This window comes from Microcebus murinus, chromosome 10, assembly GCF_040939455.1.
Source record: "Microcebus murinus isolate Inina chromosome 10, M.murinus_Inina_mat1.0, whole genome shotgun sequence".
In the NCBI taxonomy this organism is placed as follows: domain Eukaryota; kingdom Metazoa; phylum Chordata; class Mammalia; order Primates; family Cheirogaleidae; genus Microcebus; species Microcebus murinus.
Genome location: NC_134113.1, coordinates 67,460,591 through 67,484,752, shown reverse-complemented (window position 1 = coordinate 67,484,752; position 24,162 = coordinate 67,460,591). Strand labels below are relative to the sequence as shown.

Below are 24,162 nucleotides of genomic sequence, written 5' to 3'. Positions count from 1 at the left end.
AAACCTTAGGCTATGGAGTGTTATTCTAATCTCATTGCCACAATCATGTAAATAAATAAATGAGACAGACTGCTGAAATATTATTACAAATAAATACACAGAGGAGCATGTGGGCACAAATGAAAAGGTGATTAAATTTACCCTGGGAGGTAAGAAAGAGAAAAAATGCTTGAGAAGAGTTTTGGAAAATGTTCTGCAGGTTAGCAAGGAAGAAAAAGCATTCCAAAGACACGGATGCAAGAGACAGCAGGGCCCGTCCGGGAACTGCAACAGCTCTGCACGACCAGTGTGGGGGGAGTGGTTGGATGGCCAGAGGAAGCTGGTGACAGCTGCGGGTAGAAAGTTGCAGAGGGCAGATGGCGAAGGCCTCACCTGCCAGCTGAGCCTCTTAAGGACAGGAGCTGCCGACAGGCTCTTCATAGGGAGGGAACAGCTGTGCCCTTGGCAAGGTCAGCCTGGAGGTGGCGTGGCATGGCCAATGTGGGGTACAGCAGGGAGACCAGAGAGAACACACCCTAATTAGCCAGTCACAAGGTAATGAGGGAGTGAGCCAAAACAATAGGGTCAGAGAAAAAAAAAGGACACCAAAGGAGATGCTAGCTTCATGAGCTGATGGTCTGTAACACACATATCCCAAAAGAACTCTTTGGGTGAGTGAAAGGTAGAAATTCCAAGTTGCAGAAGCAAGGTGAAGGGAGTGGTCCCACGGATAACCATACATGAGGCACCTGTGTTACTCAGGTATACATAAACTGAAGATTCACCTATATGCTGTTCATGGTTTTTCCAATGTGGGGATGATTACAGGCACTAGAGTCAGGAAGATCTAGTTTTAAGTCCCAAGTTCTGTTTCTCATTGGCTGTGTGACAGTGAATCACACCTTCTTGGGATAGTTTTCTTACTGGAAAAGATAGGCAGAATAATCCTACCTACATCACAGGGCTATTGGGAGAACTGAATGAGATAATGTGTTTAAATCTGCCTACTGTAATGGCAGGCATGGTAGGCACTTCGTGATGTATATTGGTTGCCTTTCCTTTCCCTCAACAAGTTTCATGCTCAAAAGATGTAGAATTATAATAAGCAACAACTGAAACATTTAAAATTCATATATCAGTCTGATTCATATATCCCCTGAACTTCATAAACAGTAGCCATTTATTATCAGTAGATTCATATTATTCACAGCTATTATTATTTCAACAGCATGACATCCCTGGAATGATCACAGGAATAAATTCTCATCCTACAGAGAATAGACAGATGGGAGTAAAACCAAGATCACCTCTTTTCCTCCTGGCCTCTTTCCATTAAGAATGAACACAAAGGCAATGATAAGTGACTCATCACATAGTAAAGTGCATTACTACCTTAACCTTGCAAACTAGTTACACAGCAACTGGACTGTCACACCCAGAAAAGCTATCAAAGCTCAAAAAGCTTTATAAGGTACAGAGAAGGGTGGAAATAGATGGCTGCAGAAAAAGATAGTTATTGGGAGAAAATGGAAGATAAGTAGGCTGGGCATGGCAGCTCACACCTGTAATCCTAGCACTCTGGGAGGCCAAAGCTGGAGAATCGCTTGAGCTCAGGAGTTTGAGACCAGCCTGAGCAAGACCAACACCTCATCTCTATAAAAAAATAGAAAAAACTACCTAGACATGGTGGCGCATGCCTGTCGAACCAGCTACTGGGGAGGTTGAGGCAGGAGGATCACTTGAGCCCAGGAGTTTGAGGTTGCTGATGCCATGGCACTCTAGCCTGGGCAACAGAGTGAGACTGTCTCAAAGAAAAGGAAAGATAAGTAAATAGCACACCAAATCCCATAGAGATTAATTTATTTGTCTAGCTGAAAAGCAATGTACAATAAAACAAAGGCAAAGGAGACAGCTATGTGATGTTTAAAAATATACACAATAATGATTTTTTTAAATCCCCGAATTGATAGTTGCTAGATCTTTCTTTGCAAAAAAAGTTAAAAATGCTAAAATCTCCCAGGAAACAACTTATAAATAAAAAGGATAGTTAAAAGGTTTTAGAAACAAAACACTGCTAGTGATTTATTAGCTTCCTGACATGTTGTCTATGGGTACCCACTCAAGTCATTTATAGCTCTAGGAAAGACACATTAAAAACTTCCCTGCTCTTTAACAGTAACAGTTTCATCCTAATGCTTCTTCCATTACTCAAAAGGTATAATTTTAATGTAATAGTCATAATATATCAGAGATGAGGGAAAATACCCTATCTTTTTCAGCCCTGCTACTAGCAAAGAAGGTTAAGAACAATGTATTTGGCAACGTGTTTTGGTAGTAATAGATTTCAACATAGAATTAAGTTTGGTTTTTGTTTTCTAATAGACAGGGTCTCACTCTGTCTCCCAGGCTGGAGTGCAGTGGCACACTCATAGCTCATTGCAGCCTCAAAGTCCTAGGCCCAAGCGATCTTCCTACCTCACCCTCCCATGTAGCTGGGATGACAGACATGAACCACCACAACCAGCCACAATTAATTCTTGATGAAAGGAAAGTAGTTCCATGTATTCTACTATTGACTATGCACCAAGCACCCTGCTAGATACCTTTATATGTTTTCTCATTTAATTTTATCACAGCCCTGAAAGGCAGAACAAAATAAAGGTTCACAGATAATCTAAACTGTGATCTTAACCAACAAATCGACCTGCTCCTCTCCAGATCTTCCAGTTTCTCCTCCATCTCGGCTCCTCTCCCTCTTCCCAATTAGTGTCCAGAGAGATGCTGATTAAGAGCAAAACAGCCAGGCCACAAGCACTGAGAGGGAGAGGGAGAAACTCAGGCCTGAGAAAGCCTGCCCCTTTCCCTCAAATAAAGTCCATCTGCCAAGAATACGCCAGCTGAGATTTCAGGAGGCTGAACCAATTGAAAACATTCACAACTTTCTCCTCACACTTACACATCGATGCTTTACACAGGAGAGCATGAAAATTGCTTAAGGCCCCGGCACCACACAACAGAGCGGAAGGGGGAAAATCACTTACTCTCCCAACTTTGCCCAGATAGCCAGCGACACCCTTAGGATGATTTCTGAACCTTCAAAGAAGACCGAATCCCAGATCTTTAAGACTGTATGATTAGGGAGGCACGTGGCAAAGAGAGTCAGAAACCATTGCATCGTGAAGACATTCGTAAGTGGGGGCTCATATCCACCTGAAATAAAATAAACACACTAAATTCTGACATGCAAGATACACGAATACCCTCTTTTAGTCTTCCACATCCACCCACATATATTTCCTGACTGATTTCTTCATATCTTTAAATTCTCATTCGTTCCTCCTAGTTTTGCTTCCATGTTTCTAAAAGAGCATAGGTGTATTTAATAAAAATCTCAATAATATGAACTTCACAAATTCTTTACAAAACTTCAGAAATCTTATCCTAAAACTTACTTTGGCTCTACCTATTATAGGGTTCTGAAAATTAAGGAGCAAGTTTTCCTCACCAAAAACAGAATAAAAAGAAAAAAAAAATTTTCTAATTTATTTGTAAAATTGAATATGAGAGAACAATTTAGCTAACTGGCTTCAAATAAAACATTAAAATAATTTAAAAATAAAAGAATAAAAAAAAGTGTAGCCTCTCAAAAGCAAAAGCCATCCGATTTTTAAAATTTTATAAAGTCTACTTTTATTCAAATGCTGCTAAGAATAAAATTGCTTATTATAAATTATCTATCTACTTCTTAAACTATAATAGTTATCAGACCATAATGGAATTAAACTACAAATCACTAACAGAAAGATAGCTGGAAAATCCCAAAATATTTAGAGATTAAACATTAAATTAAAAAAAAATATTTTGAACTAAATTATACATGGTTTTAAAGATCTGGCATCCAGCCCATTTTGACATTTCTGAATTATCTGAAAACACAGCACTCCCTCCCACTTCCTGTGATAACATAAGTATGCATTTTAATGAAATAGAAAAATTTAGATATTTAAACTGACTTCAAATTACAGTCAGTAGGTACAATTACCTAAGTGTTAGCAAAAAAGATCTGTTTTCCTGCATTCATTTTTTTTCTCCCTTATCTATGAACAAAGGGAGTTCAAAGACTAGAATCTGAAGTTGTTCCTCACAGCCAAGTGCAAGGCACTTGGGTAAAAACATGGAGCTCAGTAAAGCGTGTCTTACTATGGGACAAGCAAGGTTGGTCTATCTGAAAGCCTTTATAAAATCCACATAGGTGCACAGTTATACTGTACAAATTAAATTATATTATTCAAATAGCTCAGAAGGAAATGCTTAGAGACACTCAAGGTATCACTAAAATTTCCAGTATATTTTAATCACAGACCAGATCTTCAAAATCCTTTAATATTTTCCCTAAGATTTAAATTTGTGGGTCAGGCTAGACTGCAAATGCACGGGCTACAAGAAACTGGCCACCATTTACCGGAAAAAACAACAAACTCCTGACTACTATTCTTTCTGGTATTCTGAGCACAGCCAGGAAAATGCAAACAGTGGATATAATTACAGTTACTAACTCAGGTACTTCCAAAAGCTTGACGAAGCCCACTAGACAGCAGCAACTCTCAGAGCTTCTATCCCATAACCTCAATGGTTCAGGCAAAACCACAGCTGTGCTAAATTGTACCTGAAGCTCAGTTTTAAACACCTACAGGTTTGGTGCCAGCTTAGGGTAGTTTAGGTGGTAAGACACGTACACCATTCTCCATCTAGAGTGCCACATGTGGGGAACCTGCAGCCTTGGGGCCACATGTGGCTCTGCAAGTCCCCAAGTGTGGCCCCTTGGCCAAATCCAAACTTTACAGAACAAATCCTTTTAATAAAGGGATTTGTTCTGTAAAATTTGGATTCGGTCAAAAGGCCGCACTCAAGGATACAGAAGGTCAAGTGTGGCCCCAAGGCCGCAGGTTCACCCTATGTTTTTTCAGTTTGGGTTTTGTTCTCTCTCGAAATTTAACACTCTCACTGAACCAAACTCCTACCAACAGAAATACTTGGAAACATTTATTTCCACTTGAGGTTCAGGCTCATATGTACCATGGAATCAGAGAAGTCAAACGTTTCAAAGGTATAATAAATAGCATTGAATCATCACTACCTCCACTCTCTTTGTTTGCAGTTCTCTGAAGAGTATCCAGGTGCTGAGATAATTCAGGGAGCTTCATTCTCAAGAGGTCTCTGAAGACAGCCATATCCACAGACAATGCCCGGAGATTATTGACAAAATAGCTTTCAGGAAGTACTTTATCAATAAGGTAAATCATAATCTGAAGAAAAAGATAAAGAACAAGACTCCTTTGTAAAAACAAGGATCCTGACATGTCCCAAATAGAAATAATACATTCAGATAAAATGCAGTTAGCCAGAGCACACTATCCTTTAAACATATCAGTACCAAATGTTCCAGATTTTCAAGGCTCACCTACCCTCTGGGTAAGGAGCAGGAGGCATAATTATCTAAGTTACTCAGACCCCAAGTCCGCTGCTATCTGAAATTTCTAGATAGGCCACTAGACCTGAGTTCACCCCGTAAGTAGCTATGATTATACAACCTCAGCCTCATTCTGAGAAATGACAAAGCACAAGCTTCGGCAGAAGCCGGCAGGAAGCTCAATATTGGCTCAATGTCGTCAGCACAGTTTTACAACCTCGATACGAAAACCAAGAGCTGGCCTATCCTAAATCATCCCCACTGAGGCGGGCCTCAAGATTCACTTACCATCAACCTGGGCTATTAGAGCAACTGATGTTGGCTTTCTGTCCACTTTCCTCTCCTGGGAGAAGGCAATTAATGTTTGAACAAATGGTACTTTTTAAAATCTGTATTTCTTTCATAAGATTGTTATACAAGTTCTTCAAATTACTATTTTTATTTTTCTATTTGTATTGTCTTTCCTAAAACATCAAGAATCACTAGAATGACCCAGCAACATGCACACGTGTTCTGTACGTCAGCTCCTGGTCCCTCCCCCATCAGCTTGCATATTCTGTATGTGCCCCACTCCCTAAGAGGCCAGGACATTCCCCAAAGCACCAGAAAAACACAAATAAGAACAAGATCATGGCTGCCTCTGTACACATAGCTGCCTCTTTGTTGGGAGAGAAGTAGCAATTTCACATTTTCATTTTCAGGATACTGCAAAACTATTTCCCCCAAAAGAAATCTCCCACTCTGCCAAGGGCCCATTTTGCCCTCATCCCCGGCTTATGATTTCTACTTTCCAGGATCCTGGTTTTGAATGAGTCATTAAGGGTGGGGACATTCTCTCGAGAAGGCCCCTACCCTTTGTTACAGGGTGGCCAGGCCCAGAGAGCCCTAGCCTTAGGTTAGGATAAAATTTATCGTCACCTTGGAAACAGGAGCTCAGTCACAAGAAAAGGCATATATTTGGTATGAGTGGAAAGAGGAGGTTCTGGCAGGCGGCAGCTGAGGGGAAGGGCAGACTCCTAGCAGGGTAGGGTGCCCTGGCACGGACCTAGCCCTCTACAGATCTGAAAAGGGATTTACAGGATCATGAAGGCAAATTTCAAGATACTAAGCTGTCAATTACTATGCTTTTCATTGAAGGATAAAATATGTAGTACCAAGAAAGATACTTCGTTTCTTTTATTTATTTAGAGACAGGATCTCGCTCTGTCTACCAGGCTGGAGTGCAGTAGCATCATCATAGCTCAGTGCAGCCTCGAACTCCTGGGCTCAAGCGATCTCCCCACCACCTTAGCGAGCCTCCTGAGTAGCTGGTACTGTAGGGACATGCCACCACACCTGGCTAACTTTTTAATTTCTATTGTAGAGATGGAGTCTTGTTATGTTGCTCAGGATGGTCTTGAACTCCTGGCTTCAGGCAATCCTCCCATCTTGGCCTCCCAAAGTGCTGGGATTACAGGTGTGAGCCACAGTGCCTGGCCAATACTTAATTTTTACTAAGAAATGATGATCCCTCTAATTACATGAAAATAAGAAATACAAAAAATATTTCCTCAATTATCATAGTAATGCTTGTGACATAATGAAATTCTCTATCTAAAGGCATCTCAAAGTCTGACATGAAGACACAGAGCCTTTCACTTACTCCACCCACAACTGTATTTCAAAGGCCAAATATTAGATCCTAAAAAAAAGATTAGGCTAAATAATGGAAGAACTTTGAATATTTAACCAATAGTTAAAGATAAAACAGTTACTAAGAAAAAATAAGAAGTGTTAACAAGCAGGAAAAATGTTTAACCTATTTCTAATAAACTATATATTTTCCCAGCAATTACAACTTGCAGAGGCCAAAACAGCTGCTGAAAAAACACTGACACTCAATATTTTTCTCAGCATTCGAAGTGTTTCTTCTGCATATTAAATGTCTAATCACAAGATCCACACATTCCTAAATGATGGCGATGTCATCTCATTGCATGGAGCTCATTATCTTGGGGCCAGAAATATAAACATTCAGTTTCTCAGCTTTACCTAATCCACCTTTTTATGTGAGTTTTTAGTTTCTCAAGTATCACTGAGCCCTTTCGTGATCTGATTGGTGTGTACATTCCCTTCCCCAAACTTCCCCATCCCACTCCCTAACCCGAACCGCTTATTCTGACTGTTTAACAGAACAATTCCCATTTTACAGTCATACAAAAAAAAAAAAAAAAAACCTCATGGATTGAGTAAGCAAAATTGCTTCTTAATAAAAAAAATCTTAATATCATCTATTTGTCACTACCTCCCTCCTCTTCTGCCCCTGCCTATTTGATGAACAAGTATCATCAAAGCTGTTTCCTTAAATACACGAATGGAAAAAGTGAGAGGGTGAATATTGATTTGCATCATTGCAGGCTGGATTTATAATTAAGTCTACCATCGGCTGATAAAACCAAGAGGGACATTTGTTTGTCTTTCCTTAATATATTACTCAGTGGTTGAGAATATCAACAAGGTATTCACCACAGCCAAAAACAGAGGGGAGGGGTCTTGAATACAAAGATTAAGTATCCGTCTCATACATCACAAAGCATTGCAATCAACAGTGGTTTAAAGGTTCAAATATGAATCAGCAACCCCACATTGCCCTCAGCAAAGACAGCACCGGCCAACCTCCATGTTTAAAATGATTCATTTCTCATGCAGACTATTCCTGGTGACTCGCTGACTTACATTCAGACCGATGAGCTTAAATTGCTATGTCCCATCTCAAAGTGTTTCCAGCATTTTTTTTTTAACTAATAAAAGTCCTAGGCTTCAAAGATTAACAGATAATAATATAATTCAGTTCCAAAACATCTCTCCACGCAAACACCTCCCACGGACACTCACTCTCGGTCCAACTCCTCCTTACCTTGCTCCAAATATGTGAGAGTAAAGCAACCTAGTAAGACAACTCAATCAGAATTAAGCATAACTGGTGTGGTAGGCAGCTTCTAACACGATACCTACTCCCTGGTAGTCACATTTTTGTATAAACCCTTCCTCTTGGCTATGAGCTGGACCTGCTGGCTGGCTTCTAACAAATGTGGAGAAATGATGGGATGTCACTTCTGACACTCGGCTACAAATCTGTAACTTAAAATCTTCTGCTTTGCTTGCTCTCTTTCACTCTCTTGCTCAGAGAGGGATGCCAGCCACCACGTTGTGAGATGAAGAGACCCACATTGCAAGAAGTTAAAAGAGGCCTCCAGCCAACCGCCAGAAAGGAACCGAGTCCATCAGTCCAACAGCCTGGGAGGAATTAAATCTTGCCAACAACCACGTGAACAAACTTGGAAGCAAATGCTTCCCCCACCAACTGAGCCTTCAGATGAGACCACGATCCTAGCCAGGAGTTTGGATGCCTCAGGGATGTGACCTTAAGCCAACCAGGCCACTTCTAGATTTCTGACTCAAAGAAACTGTGAAGGTGGCCGGGCGCGGTAGCTCACGCCTGTAATCCTAGCACTCTGGGAGGCCAAGGCAGGCGGATTGCTCAAGGTCAGAGTTCGAAACCAGCCTGAGCAAGAGCGAGACCCCATCTCTACTGTAAATAGAAATTATTTGGCCAACTAATATATATAGAAAAAATTAGCCGGGCATGGTGGCGCATGCCTGTAGTCCCAGCTACTCGGGAGGCTGAGGCACCAGGATCGCTTGAGCCCAGGAGATTGAGGTTGCTGTGAGCTAAGCTGACGTCATGGCACTCACTCTAGCCTGGGCAACACAGTGAGACTCTGTCTCAAAAAAAAAAAAAAAAAGAAACCGTGAAAGGTAATTACCTGTGAAGGTAATACATGTTTGCTGTTTTAAGCACCTAATTTGTTACCCAGCAATGGATGATTAATACAATTAATATTTAACTTGTTTTTAAAATATGATGTCTTATAAAGGACACTAAACACACAATCATTCTCCTCACCACTGGCAGCTACATTAGTCTGTCACTCAACACAGCTCTAACCTGGGGGAAATACTATCAGAGGTCATTAAAAAGGTGTGGCAAACACCATGGAACAGGGTGAGGCATCAAGGAAGAGGAATTATAGTTCCAATTTCTCACTCTCAGGAGAACGTCAGTTGCCTTTGTCAAGCCTGATACTCACTTTCAGGGCATCCCCTTCATTGCCTTCCATCACTTCCAGAATTAGTGCCGCCAATATGTTAAAGCCCTGACAGTACCCGACGTTTTTGTTCCATCGGGCATAGGCCAGCAGCACCCTCTTCAACACGACCCTGTCCTGCTCAGCCTCCTGGCCACAGTAGGAACTACAGCCTGTGCGGTGAAGGTCCTAAAATGGAAGGGAAACAATATTTAAGAAAAAAAAAACAAAAAAAACTCTTAATACTCTCTACCAAAAAAATACCTTTAGTTATTTTTTTTTTGCCTCACAATAGAGTCATATTATCAACATGGATTTTACTTTTTAAAAATGTATATGCACCTTATATACATGAGTCAATGCACTTTTTTAGTTTTCTTATTCCTAATGTTTTCTAATATGCTAAGAGCGATTTGCAAGGGGAATTCCAGGTAGGCAAATTTTCTACTTAAAGTGTTTCCAGAACTGACATAAAAACTGACTCAGAATCAGTAAAAATCACATAATTTCATACAGAGTGACAGTTTTTATAATATTCCTTAGATACGACAGTCATCTCAACACATGTATTGATGTTAACATTATTCCTTTCACAAAAAAAAAATGGTATATTTAGCTATAAAACTCTAAATAATATTAAGGAATAAAACCAAAACAGCAAAATATGCAATCTGTGCTGTAGAAAGACAAAAAAATCATTCTATCCAAATTATTTCATGAATTTGTGTAAGAAGGACAGAAACATTTGCTGTGCTTTAGTATTTAATGAGGGCAATATCTACAATTTAATTACCATGCAGAGACTACAATTTTCAGGAGCTGAAGTCATTTTACTGACATATCATTCAGTTCAGTAAGAAAATAAAAGATCCTCTTAATAACATGATTGTTACCAAATGTGCATTGCATTCATTCACAAGTTAAACAGAAAGAAAATATTTCAAATATGAGATATTTCATTTGTGAAACATATTCTGAAATTTCAAATAAACAGCTGAAGTGTGGATAATGCAATGCTTTTTAGCATGCAATGTAAAATTCCCTAATTTTTTTTTAGCATTTATCTGAAACAGACCAAGTTAGATCAGAAAGTAGCTCATTTTAGTTAGTACTTCCTTCCTAAAAAAGTATCTTCAAATATGCCAAAACATTAGCCATCTTGCGGTGGCCAAAATTTGGATGAAACAACTTTCCTTTTAAAACCCCAGCTTAGCATCACACTGTAATGTACCCATATAAAATAAAAAAACATGTGCTAGAGCCTTATGTAAGTAGATAATACTGGGATCAAATGGAATCAGCATCCTTGGCTTCTAGCACCAGGCTCTAATCAACTGTAATAATCCCGTGGGCAAACCACAGCTACCTGCACAGCTGGCTTGATTCCTCAACCATTTGGTTTAAAGCAGACCCATCAGTCAGCATAACTATCTTTATAAACTGACAGTTAAGAAACCATCAAAGACCCTAATAAGAGCCAAATGATTCTAATAGGAAATATACTTAACTTTAAATTTCTCAATCAGTGACTTTTATGTAAAAATCCAGTTGGCAGCACTGACCCATGCTAAAGAAAGAAAAAAAGGAATTTCAATCTCCTATCCTGTGAGGAAGGCAAAAAAAAAAAATAAATAAATATGAATGGAAGCTCATTAACATTTTCTTCTTACTGGCAACATTTAAATTTATGAAGAGTCAAGGTTCCCCATAAAAAAAAACTATTAACTAATGAAATGACAATACATAAAATACACAGGTATTTGGACCATAAGGTAGAGATCATTGATCCTCTGTCCAAAAAACATGTGGCTCTTAGGGTCTTTCTTCTAGGTTGAGGATGACAGGCCACGCTCAGGGGCATTACCTTGACTATCTGAATTCCCATCGAGTCATCATCAGGATTACTCCTCTCATTGAAAGTGAAGCGCATAGTTTTGTCCCAGTCAATGGCTATACTGTGCAAATAATGATCAGCCAAGGTCAACCAAACCTAAAATATTACATAAATAAAGAAGAATGCTAAAGTAGAATACGTAATTTCACCATTATTAGAAAATAGTTATTGCATCCAACAGGAAAATGAGAATTGTTCCTAGACCAGATCTAGCTCATAAGTTGAAATCTACAAGAGCCTCACTGAATTTTTTGCTATACTGAATTACATGGTCCTCATGTAGGTCCTTTCATATCACTGTCTCAGTAAATATTCGTTGTGTTCCTACTATGTGTCAAGCAACAATCAAGGCATTAGGAATATTGTTAAGAAAATAAACCAAAAATATTTCCAATTTTTATTTCAGTTCATTGACTTAGCTGTATAATCTTATAAGCTTGTTTTACATGACTCCAAATTGCTCTCTACACTAGGGCAAGAGCCACATGGTCATTCATGGTTAATGGGCCTTTTTTCACCATGGAGTGGCCTCCACCTTTAAGTTATCCCTCCCTCCCTCTGTTTGTCTGTCTGTCTGTCTCTCTCTCTCTCTCTCTCACACACACACACACAAAACTGACAGATGGTCTCCCATAATGAATAACTTTTAAAAAAGAGTCACTGAGTATTTTTACTTCTTTTATTATCTTATCCAGAAAATCTGTTTCCAAAAGATGTGTTTCATAATGCCATTTTTAGTGTACACTTTGAGGAACCCTCAATGTTCAAATTCTAGGCATATAAAGACTAAGTGTTTATAAATTAATAACCTAAGAGCACATTTCATCTTTTGGTATTTGGACATAATTTAGCGGAAATAACATTGCTTAATATCTCTAGTCAAACTTCTCTCCCAAGCACCAGAATCATATGTCCAAACACCCACTTGACACTCTCAACTTAGATTGCTAATAGGCATCTCAACCTTAACAGATCCGAAACCAATCACTTAACCCACCACCTCACCAACTAGACAGACAGACACACAAACCTGCTTCTCCCACCTAAGTAAACAGTAACTCCACCCTCCCGCCACTCAGGCCAAAATCCTGAAGTCATCCTTGACAACCCTCTTATATACCATATATTCAATCCAATAGGAATTCATGTCAGCTCAGCCTTCAAAATATATCTATATCTTGATCTCTTCTCTCTATCTCCACTATCACAACCGTGACCCATCCTCACCAGCAGAAGACTTGCCTGAATTACTGCAAGTCTCCTCATGGTCTCCCTGCTCTACCTTTGTCTCTCATGTTCTGAAGCCAGTAGCCAGAGTGGCCCACTTGGAATACAAATCAGATCACGTCACTTCTCTGCTCAAAACTTCCCAGTGCTTCCTATCTCACACTGAGCAAGAGCCTGAGTCCTACTGTAGCCTCCCAGGTCCTCCATACTCTGCTACCCCCAACCCGCACATCGCCTCATGACCTTCTTTCTTATTGCTTCCCCCTTTGCCCCAACTTGAATAGTCCCAAGATTCTCCCGCCTAATGGCTGAGGGTGTTTTTGCACTGGCTCTTCCCTCTGTCTGGAGGGTCTTCGCCCAGGTAGCTGCACAGCTGACTCATCATCTCCTTCAGGGCCCTGCCCAAATGTCACCTTGCTATTTAAAATTCCACCTACTTACCCCCTTGCTCCCAAACCCTCCTCTCATTTCTTTCTATGCTTTATTTTTATCCATGACACTTTTATTTCCTTCATCACCAACTGACATACTTTATATTTTATTCATAGTAAGCTCCATGAGGACAAAAACTTTGGTCTGTTTTGAGTTTGTTTGTTTGTTTTTTTTTCCACTGCTGTATCCCTAGCACCCAGAACAGCACCTGGCACGAAACAGATAATCGATAAATACTTATTACATGAATGAATAATGAAAAGACAGGTTTTAAGTTCCTACATCTGGACTATACTTTTTTACATTTCAGAGGCTTTAAAAGAGGACAGAGTAATGGTCCTTTTGTATTTTAGTCCTATGAATCCTCTTACCTTTCTCCTCCATTCCTTTGGGATTCCTGTGGATAGTCTGGCAACTGCCTTGAGCGCGTCATACCACTAGGAACAAAGAAGAAATATCAGGGAAGTGATAACATTGACCTGATGAGCACTTTCCAAACTTTTTCCATCTTGACATCCATAGAGTATATAACAAGATTTGAACCGCACACTGGGGATAACAACTGAAGCTTCTTTCAGCCAGAAGTGTTTGGTGTGGGGCTATTCCTGTCCCAAGTCCCACCCCTGAGACACCCTTAACACACCTGAGACCCATGTGTGGCACATACAAAGTGGTTGGGAAGCTCTGATTCAGAAACTATAACACATATTAGGGGTTCAGAATAATAGACATTTGGTTTTTTTAATTTTTTTACATTTGTATCATTAATAGAAAGCACAAAATTTTTCATTGCAAGTATAAACCCAGGCCACTTGTAGCTCAAAAGTTATTTTATCTGAAATACATTTTCATCTTCATCTTCATCTTCATACATATTATCAAAGAATATGCTAATATTAACATCTTAAGAATATATCTCAAAAAAATACACACACAAAAAAGGAATATATCTCCACATCCCCTGTTGGTAACCCTAAAGAAGAGTATTTTCAAAACCAAAAGTAAAGTTACCTGTTGAAAACCATTTTGACCTAAAGATGGCTCAAGAGTGAACTTCAACTTTGTATCAACTCCTAAAAAAAAATAAATAATAGCTGTTACTTTTTGAGACTACAAGTTATATCACAAATAAATGTAAAAACGTGATTCTACTGGATCATCATACATTTTTCTAAAACTTACTAGATTTTAGTCAGTTTGTTAAAAGAAAAAGCATATTGATTATTAAAATGGGAAACTACCGTATGGCAACAGAATGTAGCTTATCACACAGGATGGTGGTTTCCGCAGCTGCCTTGAGTAGTACAAAACAAAAAGTGACACCACAGGCTTGGAATCACACACACTTCCATTCAACTTTGGTCTGTAGACTCAAACAAGTTACTTAGCCTGCAAGCCTCAATTCTTTTTTTAAGAGACAGGGTCTCTTAAAAAAAGAGAGAGAGAGAGACAGGGTCTCACTATATTGCTAAGTTGGAGCACAGTGGCTATCATAGCACACTGCAGCCTTGAACTCCTGGCCTCAATCTCCTGAGTATCTGGGACTATAGGCCTGCACCACCATGCCAGGCTTTAATTCTTTTATCTTTAAAATGAGGATAATAATGTCTACCTCAGAGGATTGTTGTGATGATTAACTACAAATCACCTAGTATAATGTAATTAATATTTGTGAAATTTAGGAAGAGAATTCTCTTACAGAGTTTGTTTTTCTAGGACACTTGCATGGACTAATACTAAGGAAATTTCAAAGGAATATCAAAAGCTATGAAATATATCACAGACTTCCCTCTTATGGGATGATCATTATAACAATTCTATGTGGAGATGTTCATATATTTTAAAATCCTATCTTGATATACTTATTCATTGAAGATAAAACAGTGTGTTTATTATAGACTACAAGCTAAAAGTAGAACTGAACTTCAAGTAATCTGCAAACTTCAACTCAAATCCCAAATCTACAGAATAGAAATAAATGAGAAAATATATAAAGACTCTGTTTAATATTTATATTGGGCTTTTATTCAGAATTCCATATTAGAATGATGTGTTGTTATCAAAGTAAAAATACATGACAATTTTTATTCCTGCTTAAATGCTATTTAAAAAATTAAATCTGAAAACGCTATACTTTTCCTATAACTTCACAATCAATGAAATGACATTTTAAGTCACTTTTTAAAAGACATTGTTCAAAGTTCAAAGACCAAGTTCAAAGAAAGTTCAAAGACCAAGTTCAAAGAAAGTTCAAAGACCAAGAAAAATACCAAACGTTATCAATAACATTCAGTTTTACAACTTGCTAAAGTCAAATGATGATATTTTTGCTTTTAAGATTGTTGATTGCAGATTAGGTATACTGAAAACCTCTCCACAACTTCTACTGCTTATGGGTTGGTATGGATAGCAACAATCTTCAAAATGTATAAGATAATAATAGTAAAGTATGCTGGTCTTTTTAAAGAAATATATATATGGAATCAAGAAGTTGGAAAGAGACGTATCTGGTTTGCCCAAGCCCACAACAACATGCAGATGCCCTTCTTGGCGCCCTGGAAGAGCGCCGTGAATGCACCAGTTGGGTCCTACATTTCTAAAGTCAAGCTGTAGAGAATCCCAGGCATCCAATCAATGCCTTGAGTTTTTTTGTTTCCCCCAAAGCTTCAGGGTCAAAACCATACCCTGCTTGGATAGGTAAGATTTTATCCTCCAAAGGAATATTAAGTACCCCAGGGATCCTCATCTCTCTGAGATGGCTTAATGAAGTGCTACCTCAGTGCCACAGGGGTGCCTCCAGCTACCGTGCTAGATTTAAGGCGTGAAAACACGACCTGTTGTGAGGTTGCTGTCCAGACGCACGGTGCTGAATGGAGGAGCGTGGAGTCAGGACGCTTGCTTTATTATAACAAAGACCAGGAAATTTGGTCCCGCGCCGATTTACTCTCGCTGCGCTCAACAGCCCCCAATTCCCTGTATGGATGACCGAATATGCTCCACTGACTTTCCCAGAGCACCCAGGGGGAGTCGCACCTATTGACTTCCCGCGTGGGAACCCAGCAGGGGTTAGTTAGCCAAAACCACAACTATCTTCTCATGATCAAAAATGAGTAAGAGGATTTAACTGGGATTGACCACTGCGCCGTCTGCATGCAAAAGCTTAAACCAGGTCATTTTCACCCCCTTTTCTTCTAACTTGAATAAGGGAGGGGAGAAGGTTTATGTTTCATCTGATAGTCACAGCTGTTCCGGATTCAGTAATACAAAACACTTTTCACGTGGGAAGGAGATTAAAAAAAAAAGAAGAAGTAAAGGAAGACGGTGAATAAATACTACAGCCTCTGCAACTAGATACTTCCTAGGGGAGAAAAACAAAGGAACCAGGAGGTTCGGAAAGGCAGCGACGCGTTCCACCCTTTGGGACTCACTGCCTGGGCCGATTCTCCCGCAGCTCTACGATCGCAAGTCCCCAAAGGCACTGGGAGACCGGGTTTGGGGACGCCGAGCCCGCCTGGAGCCCAGCTCGTGCCCCTCCAGGGACGGGTGAGCACCAAGCACCGGTGCGAGGAGAGCGAGTGGAGCCGGCTTCCTCTGCGGCCACCCCGCTTGCCAGAAACCTCCGTGCCCAGGAGCCCGCGCCAGGGCCGGGCTCTTAAACCCCCAGGGAGGGAAGCCGGGTGGCGGAGCTGACGCGGAGTTATGCAGCCTGGAGAAGCAGGGACGTGTAAACACAGGCTGTGGCAGAAAAGGCCTAGCCTGGCACCGCCAGACGCGCCCCCGGACCTCACCTACAGAAAGGATCGCCCGCCGGCTCCCCACCTGGACGCAAATTAGAGGCGCCGGTGCGAGCTGACCCCGGCACTCGCGCCGCAGGGACTCTCAGGAAAATACACCCAGTTTTTGCCTCCGCAGCCGCTGCCTTCCCCTCCGACCTCTAGTGACAAACCTGTGCCTGTCTCCGCCCCACACACCTCTTCCAAGGTCTGGCTTCCTGCGAGCCCGCAGCACAATAGGTGGCGCGGCCTCTGGCGGCCGGGGCAGCCGCCCGCCTTCCCCAGCGCGCGGACGAGGCCGGGCGCACAGGCCGCGGGGCGGGCGGCCGCGAGCGGCGGGCCGGGGCAGCCGGGGCTCCGCGCCTCGGGAGGCCGCTGCCCCTGCCAGGCCCGCGGCCGCGCGCTCTGCCCGCCCAGGCCGACCGAGCCGCGCCGGCAACAAGCGGCGGTGGCCCGCAGCGGGCGGCGTGCGGGCGCTCCCCGGCCTAGGCGGAGTCCAGCTCGGGCAGAGGCGCGCGCGGCACCGGCTCCGGGGCGCCAGGCTACTTCGCGGCGCCCCGCCTGCAGCCCCGGGTCCTCACCCGGCTCCAGGGTGCAGAGCAGCCGGGGCGCGGTCCGGGAAATGCAGCTGCGCTTCTTGAGCACATTGCTCAGGATGGTGCCCACGCCGCCGCCACCCTGCCGCTTCAGGCATCTTCCCCCGCGCCTCAGAGAGCTGGTCAGCTTGTCCTGCCGCATCCGAGAGCGCCCCGGGCTCCGGCGCCGCCACCGTCCGCCCCGGTCCCCGCTGCCCCACCGGCGTAACGGCTGCGCTCACGGGGCTCGGCGAACGAGCGCGGGCGAGGGCCCCTCGGGAGCAGCGAGAGTGCCGCCGGTGCTCGAGGGGCCAGGGGACCTGCGGGACGCCGCCGAGCGAGCGCAGGGGAGCCAGGGCATCTGCAGTGCGGAGCCTGCTCAGCGGAGGCAGGCGGGGAGCGAGGGCTCGGGGCGGGGAGCGAGGGCGGGAGCGAGCGCGCGAGAGACGGAGGCGGCGCTCCCGCCCCCAATCCCGGCACCGCGTGCGCAGGCGGGGCGCCCGGGCTCGGTAGGGGACCGGCGGGTGCGCAACTGCGCTCGGGGGCCAGAAACAGCGGCGGAGACTTCCGCGCTTCTCCGGAGACCTGAGGGGCTGGAGGGGTCACCAAACGGCGCAAGATGCAACTGCCCACCCCATCCGAGCAACCGGCCGCAGGACGCATGTGGCAGATGGTGAAGCACAAGCGCCATCCCCAATTGTGTCGAACTCTTTTCCTGGTGGCTCAGGGAGGCACAGAGAGCGTGAAAAACAATTTTTAGTGGTGGTTTCTCTTAGAAAAGTGGGCTTCAAGAAAAACTGTTCCTATTTAAAAGTTTTAAAAGGAAGTGTTTCCTCATCTCTCTAGCCAGACTTCAGTAGTTCTGAACTATTAGCCAGATTTACGGTTAAAAAAAAAAAAAAAAATCTCAAGCTACATTATTCGCCAGTAGAGTATTTTTTTAAAATTTCAATAGATTTAAGGGTACAAGTGGTTTTTGGTTACATGGATGAACTGTATAGTGAAGTCCGGGCTTTTAGCGTACCCATCACTGGAGTAGTGTACACTATACCCAGTAGGTAATTTTCGTCCCTCCCCCTTTCTCAGTCTCCAATGTCCATTACCACCACTCTGGGTGACCATGTGTACCATGGCTTAGTGCCTATTTATAAATGAGAACATGCAGTATTTTCACCAATGGACTATTTACTATAAAAGTGAATCAGGAAGGAAAGGGTGCGAGGGATATACAGATACTTGTGTGTGTGTTAATATTTGGAAATAGAAATACTAGATAGAGAAACCAAAAACTAATTTTTTAAAAAGTGACAGAAGAGGGAACAGCATGGAGGAGACAGGAATCAAAAATGGAAACTTCTCTTGATGCGCCTTCTATAGTTTTGATTTTGGAATAACATACTAATAATAAGTCAAATTTTAAAAGCCAGGCATGGTGGCACATGCCTGTAGTCCCAGCTACTTGGGAGGCTGGGGTAGGAGGATCACTTGAGCCCAGAAGCTTGAGGTTGCAGTGATCTAAGATCAGGCCACTGGGCAACAGAGTGAGACCCTACCTCGAAAAAACGAAGCAAAAAAAAAACAAAAAAACACCACATATGCACTAAGTAGTTTTAGAAGTGGGGCAAACTTAGCAACAATGAACAGCCCCAGGTTGTGAAGACCATTCTCTACTAAAGGAACAAAAAGCTCCTTTAAGGGGTGACTGATTCCAGGTCTGGGCCCAAAAAAGTACAAGAAGAGTGTGAAACATCTTGATGAACTCAAAAAGGAAAGAAGTGCTCCAAGATTAATGGGGTCGAGTCAAAAGGACACAAGAGCCACTAAATATACTCCTCCTCCTATTAGCCAAAGATGAATTTTGAACATCAAAAACAATGGCAGCTATTGACTGACAAAATATTGAATGTTTTTTTAAATGCTTTCATAACGATATTCTGAACAAGACAGAAAAAGAAGTCATTCCTACGACTCTGCCACACTTATTTTGTAATCAGTGCATTCTGGGCTTTGTGACGTGCCCCCAGAATTTAAGGACAGCATCAGAAATGGTATAACTCTAAGAATGAACTAAAAGTCTGTTAAAATGAGATGAGTCATCTGCAAAAGTAAACCAGGCTGATAAAGGATATGTAAACTATTTGGTTGTGGCTGCCTGAGGTAAAGATACTCTGAAAAAGGCAGTCCTCTTTAAAAAAAAGCATCACATTAGAAAATGAAGCCATTGTCCAGCCTGGTCATGATTTAACTGTTTAGCTTGCGTCTCCTAACCTTTTGCACCAAGCTCAGAAACCTGTCCTCTCTCAGCCTGATGCTTTTACAGTTTTCTCTTAATTTTAATAAGATACTCGTTGCTGTTCCAGCCTATCTCGGCTGTGCTGAGAACAAAAGGAAGATGTCTGATGTTTGCCTTTTTCTGGCCGATTTTTTAGAGGGCACCACAAAATGCCCCTGGAGCTGGCGATGGTGGTGAACATCCAAGATGAAAGGGAGAGAGCTGGCAGGAGAGGGGAAATCCAGGAGAACCAGCCGGTAACTGCATGCACAGTCTCGTCTTCCAGAGCTCTCATCTGCTCAAGCCTTAGAGGGTTTTGTGTTCTATTTTAACAAGAGAGGCTATTCATACTCAGTTTCCAGCCCTGGGCCAGCCAAGAGGAGAAGCAATTGGCTCTGCTCTACAACACTGTCTTTGGAGTGGGAAGAACATCCAACTCCGGGGGCTGTGGGACACATGCCACTCAGACCATCCACCTACCTCTGACGCCATGCTCGCCAAGCAAACTTCTCATTGCCATTTGGCTTCCCATATAGATTTTGCTGCAGATGAGCAAAGGTACTGACCAGTTAACAGCAGGCAATACCCCTGACTTCACTCAATGCTCAGTAAGCTGAAGAAATCAAATTTCTAGACTTCCGAAGCTGAAGTCTAGACCCTAGACTGCCAACTGACCCCTGTGTCAGGGCTGACAAAAAGACCTCTCTCTGAAATCTTTAGCTATAATGCTTTTCTTACTAAGAGTAAGGAGCTTGTTTACTTTCAAAAGCAGCATTCAATTTCACCCCCTTTAGATTCATTACAAATCTAAATCTGTTTTCTAAAAAATATTTAAGAGTTTCTGCTATTATGGCAATAAGTAGCGAAGGAATTAAACAATATTATTTTGTTTACAGGAGAGAAAAGGCACGACTGCCAACTTCTATAGCAAACAGATAATTAAACAAGCACTAAAATACAATACTCTAAAAGCAGCCATGGCGCAAGCCTACTATTATATTTATTGTGTGACTCATAGTTTCTTATTTCATGTCTGGAATATTGTTTTCCAAAAGCAAAAGGTGTCATCTGAATTCAACTGACAGGGGAAGCAAGCCAGCATGGACTTTGCCTGAGGATGTCAGCAGCCAGGCCAATTTACCATCACTCATTACTAATTGAGGGATCTCTTCTTAATCAAATAACATCTGTGAATTCACATTTGGACAAACTGTACGTTGGCACAGTCCAGAATATTTATGATTTGAACTGAATTTGGAGAAAGGAAGGCCCAATGAAAACTTCGCATTGGATGAGAAACTGTTACTTGGATTCAAAATGAGGGCCTTGAGGAAATACTCTGGATGTCTCAGAGCTAATACCCACGGGACATCCCCCCAGTTGCAAGCTCCCGGGCTAAAACAAAAAAATTATGGACCATTTGTCATTCCCTGCCTCTTCAGGCCTACGTGCTGGGAATGAGGCTTCCTTGAAAGCAAACTTTTCTTTTAATGGGAGAAGGGGGAAGAAGTCGGGAGGAAAAGAAAGCTCAACATAAGGAATACAAGCTATGTCTCAAGAGGCTTCCAGAAGAGAAACAAGTCTGAGACTTTTGTGATTTCCCCATACTGCTATTTTTGTTTTAACAGTAAAATCTTAAAATAAAAAGGGCCTACGTGCTTATCATCAGGGCCTGAGCAGAACTAATAGTGAGGAAAAAAGCCCAGAAAGAAAAAGCCCCAGAAGCCTGCTGTAAGGAGAGACACAAACCACTGCTCTGGAGAAGTGGGCCTGGAACCCATCCTCCCAGCCCCAGCGCTCCCTGGCAGGTGTTGACAAGCACACACATCTCTGAGGATTCGAAGAGATCTTACTGGAGCATCAGATCTAATGCTGTGGCCCGTTGGGCAGGAGATGGGACATTTTGCACTTGTGCTAATAAAAAGGGTGGGCGTCTGGTGGCATATCTCTGCCCCCACTATCCCTATAGTTTTTGAAGGTCTGTGAACAGCTCCTCCATAGTAAAGAGTGACAGCTCCTATAGGGACAGGATCCATGGCCAGTGCCATAAGAAGTTCACACTCTCCTCAGACCCACCTAGAAGCAGGGACCTAATAAGTAGTTCCTTCAACTCACTGCCATAACTGCTTTCCCCTCAAGAAAGAGACACAGAAGCAGGGCGGCAGGAAGAAATTGAGGAGGAAGGAAAAACTTTACAATTATATGACATCACATTACATACATGGGACATTGTATTTGCTTTTTATGTGATTTTCTTAGTCATAACAATTTCTCTATTTAAACACAAGCATCCTTTAAGACAATCAGGTGTGCCTTTCATATTTTATTAATTTCAGAGAAAGGATTCTGTCTAAAAGGGAACAGAGGGGCTTTAAAATTCCAATACCAAATCACACCCACAATGCCATACTGGAAATGTACTTAACACCCTGCAGCCAGATCCATGTAACCTCAGACACATAATCAGCCAAAGACTTTAGAAATCATAGTATTCTTTCTTGTCCTGTTATTTTCTGTAAAGTATTTTCTTCCTTCAAAATGACTGAAACTGATTCGCTACTACTTGAGCTAGGTTTATGTTAACCTATAAAGACATCTTTATATTTCTTTTATTCATTCTCTGACTCATGAAAAAAATGTATTGATCAGCTGCTGTGGGAAAGGCACTGTAGTCAGACCTATGAGAAATAAAAGTATGAACACAGTATATGCACTACCCTCAAAGAGCGTACTGTTTACTGAGTGGATAGTGATAAGGACAGTGTGAAAGTTCCTTTAAAATACTATGCGAATACTTGGAGAGATACCATTATCTCTATCTAAGCATTGTTTGTTCCAGCGTTTTCAGGAGCTTAAATTCATTGAGCTATTAAATTTCATCTGAAAACATGCCAAGAACAAAGCTTATTTGTTCTCTTCTTATAATTGTGGTATTTAGCTCTTTACTTCTATAGCAAGAGTGGAGCTGAAAGACAGACTCATTGCTGCAGAGGACAAAATCATTGTGTATCCTGGTGATGATTAACCGTTTAGGTGAGATTCCCCAATATTTTACAGCAAGCCATTCTAGGAGTCTTTCTCTCCAGTTGAGGGATACAAAAAGAGAAGTTTCTCATATCTACTAAGGTAGATTAGTTTGGCTTAGAAATATATGAGGTCTGTCTAGAAAGTATCCAGCCATGTCATATGAAAAACAGGGCATTTATTGAAAAAGATACAAAATACAAGAAACATTGTACATAGGACAATGACACCGTAGTCCTCTTCGAAATAGGCACCTTGGGACCTCACATATTTCTCCCAGCATCTCTCAACCTAACCCGTATGTCGAACATCCTCAGGTGTTCTGCTTCTTGCAGGCCTTCCAGAACATGAATCACTTTCAACGGATTCTCAACTACCTTTGAAGTGTTTGTGCCGCACTTTTATTTGTGCTGCACTCATTGCATCATCCCTGAAAGCCTTCTGAGTCATCGGAATAGTTTCCACGGAGGAATGTTCAAGCTTAACACAAAACCTGATGCAGATCTGTCGCTCTACTCACTCAGTCATTTTGAATGCAACCGCCCGCCACACAGTACACATGCTCGCTCAACAGCGTCTAGTGCCCCACTGACCAGTACAGTCAAGTCGTCATTGTTCACTCAAGTGCATTCCAGTCCACTCTTCTTGGCTGCCAGGTTACATCCATGTCACACAAACCATCCCTGTTATATTAACAATGGCTGGATACTTTCCGGACAGACCTCATGTGTCCCTAGACAGGAGATGGGTGATGCCTTTGAAAGTAATATGCTTAATTTTTATGATGAGAAGACAGAAGTGTCAGGAAGGGGAGAGATCAGAATCAACAATGATGTTGGCTTGGCAGGCCTGGAAGCCTTAGCTCTCCAAGCTGAGCTCATTCAGAAGAAACAATGTTGAATGTGTGGACTGATGAGGAAACGTGTGAAGGCACACGTGGGTCACCTCTCCTGGTAAGATCCTCCAGGAGGCAATGCAGTGTGTCCAAAAGGGCTGGCTGCAGCCAACCCAAGGTTGGAATTCTGATGCCAGTACCTGCTAGCTCTACGTCCCCGGGCAAGTTACTTAACGTCTGGATTTCAGTTTCCTCATCTTTAGAACAAATGATATTTGAGTTACTGTGGGAAGTAAATGGCATAATAGAAGTCATGGCTCAAAGCAGGCAACTCAATACATTTACATCTGGGTGTCCTTCTGTTATTAGTGTTTGTGGTTACTGCACAGAATAGAGGCTGAAATGGCACTGCAAGCAGACTACACAGATGTCTTCCCAGCGTGGGACGCAGGCCCGGACGCCCAAGGCCGGTCTGGCTGGCCAGGACACCCATGGAAGTCCTCACCAGACACTCCTCTGTTGCTCTCTCACCCTCATGTGCTCACTCACTGGGT

General features: G+C 42.3%; 1 protein-coding gene across 5 annotated transcripts in view; it reads right to left on the bottom strand.

Annotated features, from left to right (window-relative positions):
* TBC1D30 (TBC1 domain family member 30) overlaps window positions 1-24,162 on the bottom strand; it is a 93,088-nt gene that overhangs the window by 17,864 nt on the left and 51,062 nt on the right. For 3 of the 5 annotated variants that reach the window (XM_012782393.3, XM_020287529.2, XM_076007460.1), the window contains exons 3-8: window positions 14,141-14,202; window positions 13,501-13,566; window positions 11,441-11,566; window positions 9,580-9,765; window positions 5,117-5,285; window positions 3,021-3,189 (exon numbers count right to left, since the gene is read on the bottom strand). In XM_012782393.3, coding sequence (XP_012637847.2) covers window positions 3,021-3,189; window positions 5,117-5,285; window positions 9,580-9,765; window positions 11,441-11,566; window positions 13,501-13,566; window positions 14,141-14,202 — 778 coding nt within the window. Of the gene's footprint in view, window positions 1-3,020; window positions 3,190-5,116; window positions 5,286-9,579; window positions 9,766-11,440; window positions 11,567-13,500; window positions 13,567-14,140; window positions 14,203-17,483; window positions 17,824-24,162 lie in introns of those variants that run through there. The other 2 variants (XM_012782394.2, XM_012782395.2) reach the window with 2 other exon arrangements.